Source organism: Lipotes vexillifer, unplaced genomic scaffold (assembly GCF_000442215.2).
Source record: "Lipotes vexillifer unplaced genomic scaffold, Lipotes_vexillifer_v1.1 scaffold1798, whole genome shotgun sequence".
Classification (NCBI taxonomy): Eukaryota; Metazoa; Chordata; class Mammalia; order Artiodactyla; family Lipotidae; genus Lipotes; species Lipotes vexillifer.
Genome location: NW_006789032.1, coordinates 1,487,586 through 1,488,832, shown reverse-complemented (window position 1 = coordinate 1,488,832; position 1,247 = coordinate 1,487,586). Strand labels below are relative to the sequence as shown.

At 75.6% G+C, this 1,247-nt stretch overlaps 1 protein-coding gene across 1 annotated transcript in view; it reads right to left on the bottom strand.

The window, feature by feature from the left end:
- Positions 1 to 1,169, bottom strand: part of LAMA5 (laminin subunit alpha 5) — a 57,411-nt gene extending 56,242 nt beyond the window's left edge. The window contains exon 1 of the mRNA XM_007462282.1: positions 888 to 1,169. Coding sequence (XP_007462344.1) covers positions 888 to 1,169 — 282 coding nt within the window. The remainder of the gene's footprint in view (positions 1 to 887) is intronic.
- Between the last annotated feature and the right edge of the window lie 78 nt (positions 1,170 to 1,247).

Sequence of the window (1,247 nt, the reverse complement as noted above, 5' to 3'; positions counted from 1 at the left end):
TCCCCCCCCCCCCCCGGGGGGGGGGGGGGGCAGGCGGCAGGGCAGGGGCCCCAGCTGAGGCGCCCTCATTCATCACCCACCCCGTCGCTCTACCCTCCAACTACCTCCGCCCTCCCCCAGCCTCTCCTACCGGGAAGGTGGCAGCAAGTCCCCGGAGGCTGAGGCTCAGGTTACAACAGCCTTGGGGCCCCCAGACTCTCCCTCAGGTTTGGCAGGGGTGGGAGGATGGGCCTAGCACGGGGTGGCAGGGAGCCTCTGGGGCAGACCCTATCGCCCCAGGCAGAGCGGCAGCCAGTCTGTGTTCCCAGCCTCAGTTAAAAATCCCTCCGTTTGTCCCCCTCCCACCTTGAGGGTCCCACCGACTCCCTAGACCCGCGGGAGCGAGAGCTCTGTCTAGCCCCTCCCGCCCCATCCCCGTCCCATCCAGTCGCCAGCAGGTTCCAGCCTGTCCCGGGGGAAGGCGGAGTGGTCCGCCCCCATCCCACAGGCAGCAGACCGGGGAGGCCAAGTCCCGCCCTCGCCGGGATCCCAGGACTTGGGGCCGCCGGGGACCAGGCACCAGCCCCTCCCCTCCGGCCAGCCACCGCCGCCGAACTCGAGCGGTGCCGGCCGCGCCCGGGTCCGCTGCGTGCCGCCTTCCCTGGGGCACGCGCACTTCTCTGGCTGAGCCCGAAGGGCCGAGTTGGGGGTCCCTTCCGTCCGCCGAAAGGCGGAACCGGGGCGTAGGGACGGGCGGCGGGGGCCGCGGTCCGAACCTGGCTTCCCCGCGGCCCCTGGGGCTCCTCGCCGAGTCGGGCTGGAGTTCCGGACTCCGAGCCCGGTGCGTGCCCCGCGCCGGCGTCCCCGCCACCCCGGCCCGGCCCGCCCGCCCCGCGGCCCGCGCTCACCTGGATGGTCTGGTTGGGATCCCCGCCGGCCACGGGGCCCCCCACCAACTTGCAGTAGAGGTCCTCAGTGGGGCGCGGGGCGCCGCGCGTCGGGGCCTCCTCGCCGCAGGTGGCGGAGGCGGCGATGCGGACGCCCTCCGCCAGGTTGAAGTAAGGCGGGTGCAGGCTGAAGCCGCCGCCCGCTGCCTCCCGCGCCCGCACCGCGCCCAGCAGCGCCAGCCCGGCCAGCAGCAGCGGCGCGGGGCCCCGGGAACCGCGGGGCCGCGCGCCCGGCTTCGCCATCTTCCAGCTCCGGGGACGGCGGGCGAGGCTGGAGCCTGGCGGGGCTGCTGCGCGGCGCCCGGCCTGGCTCGGCCCCCC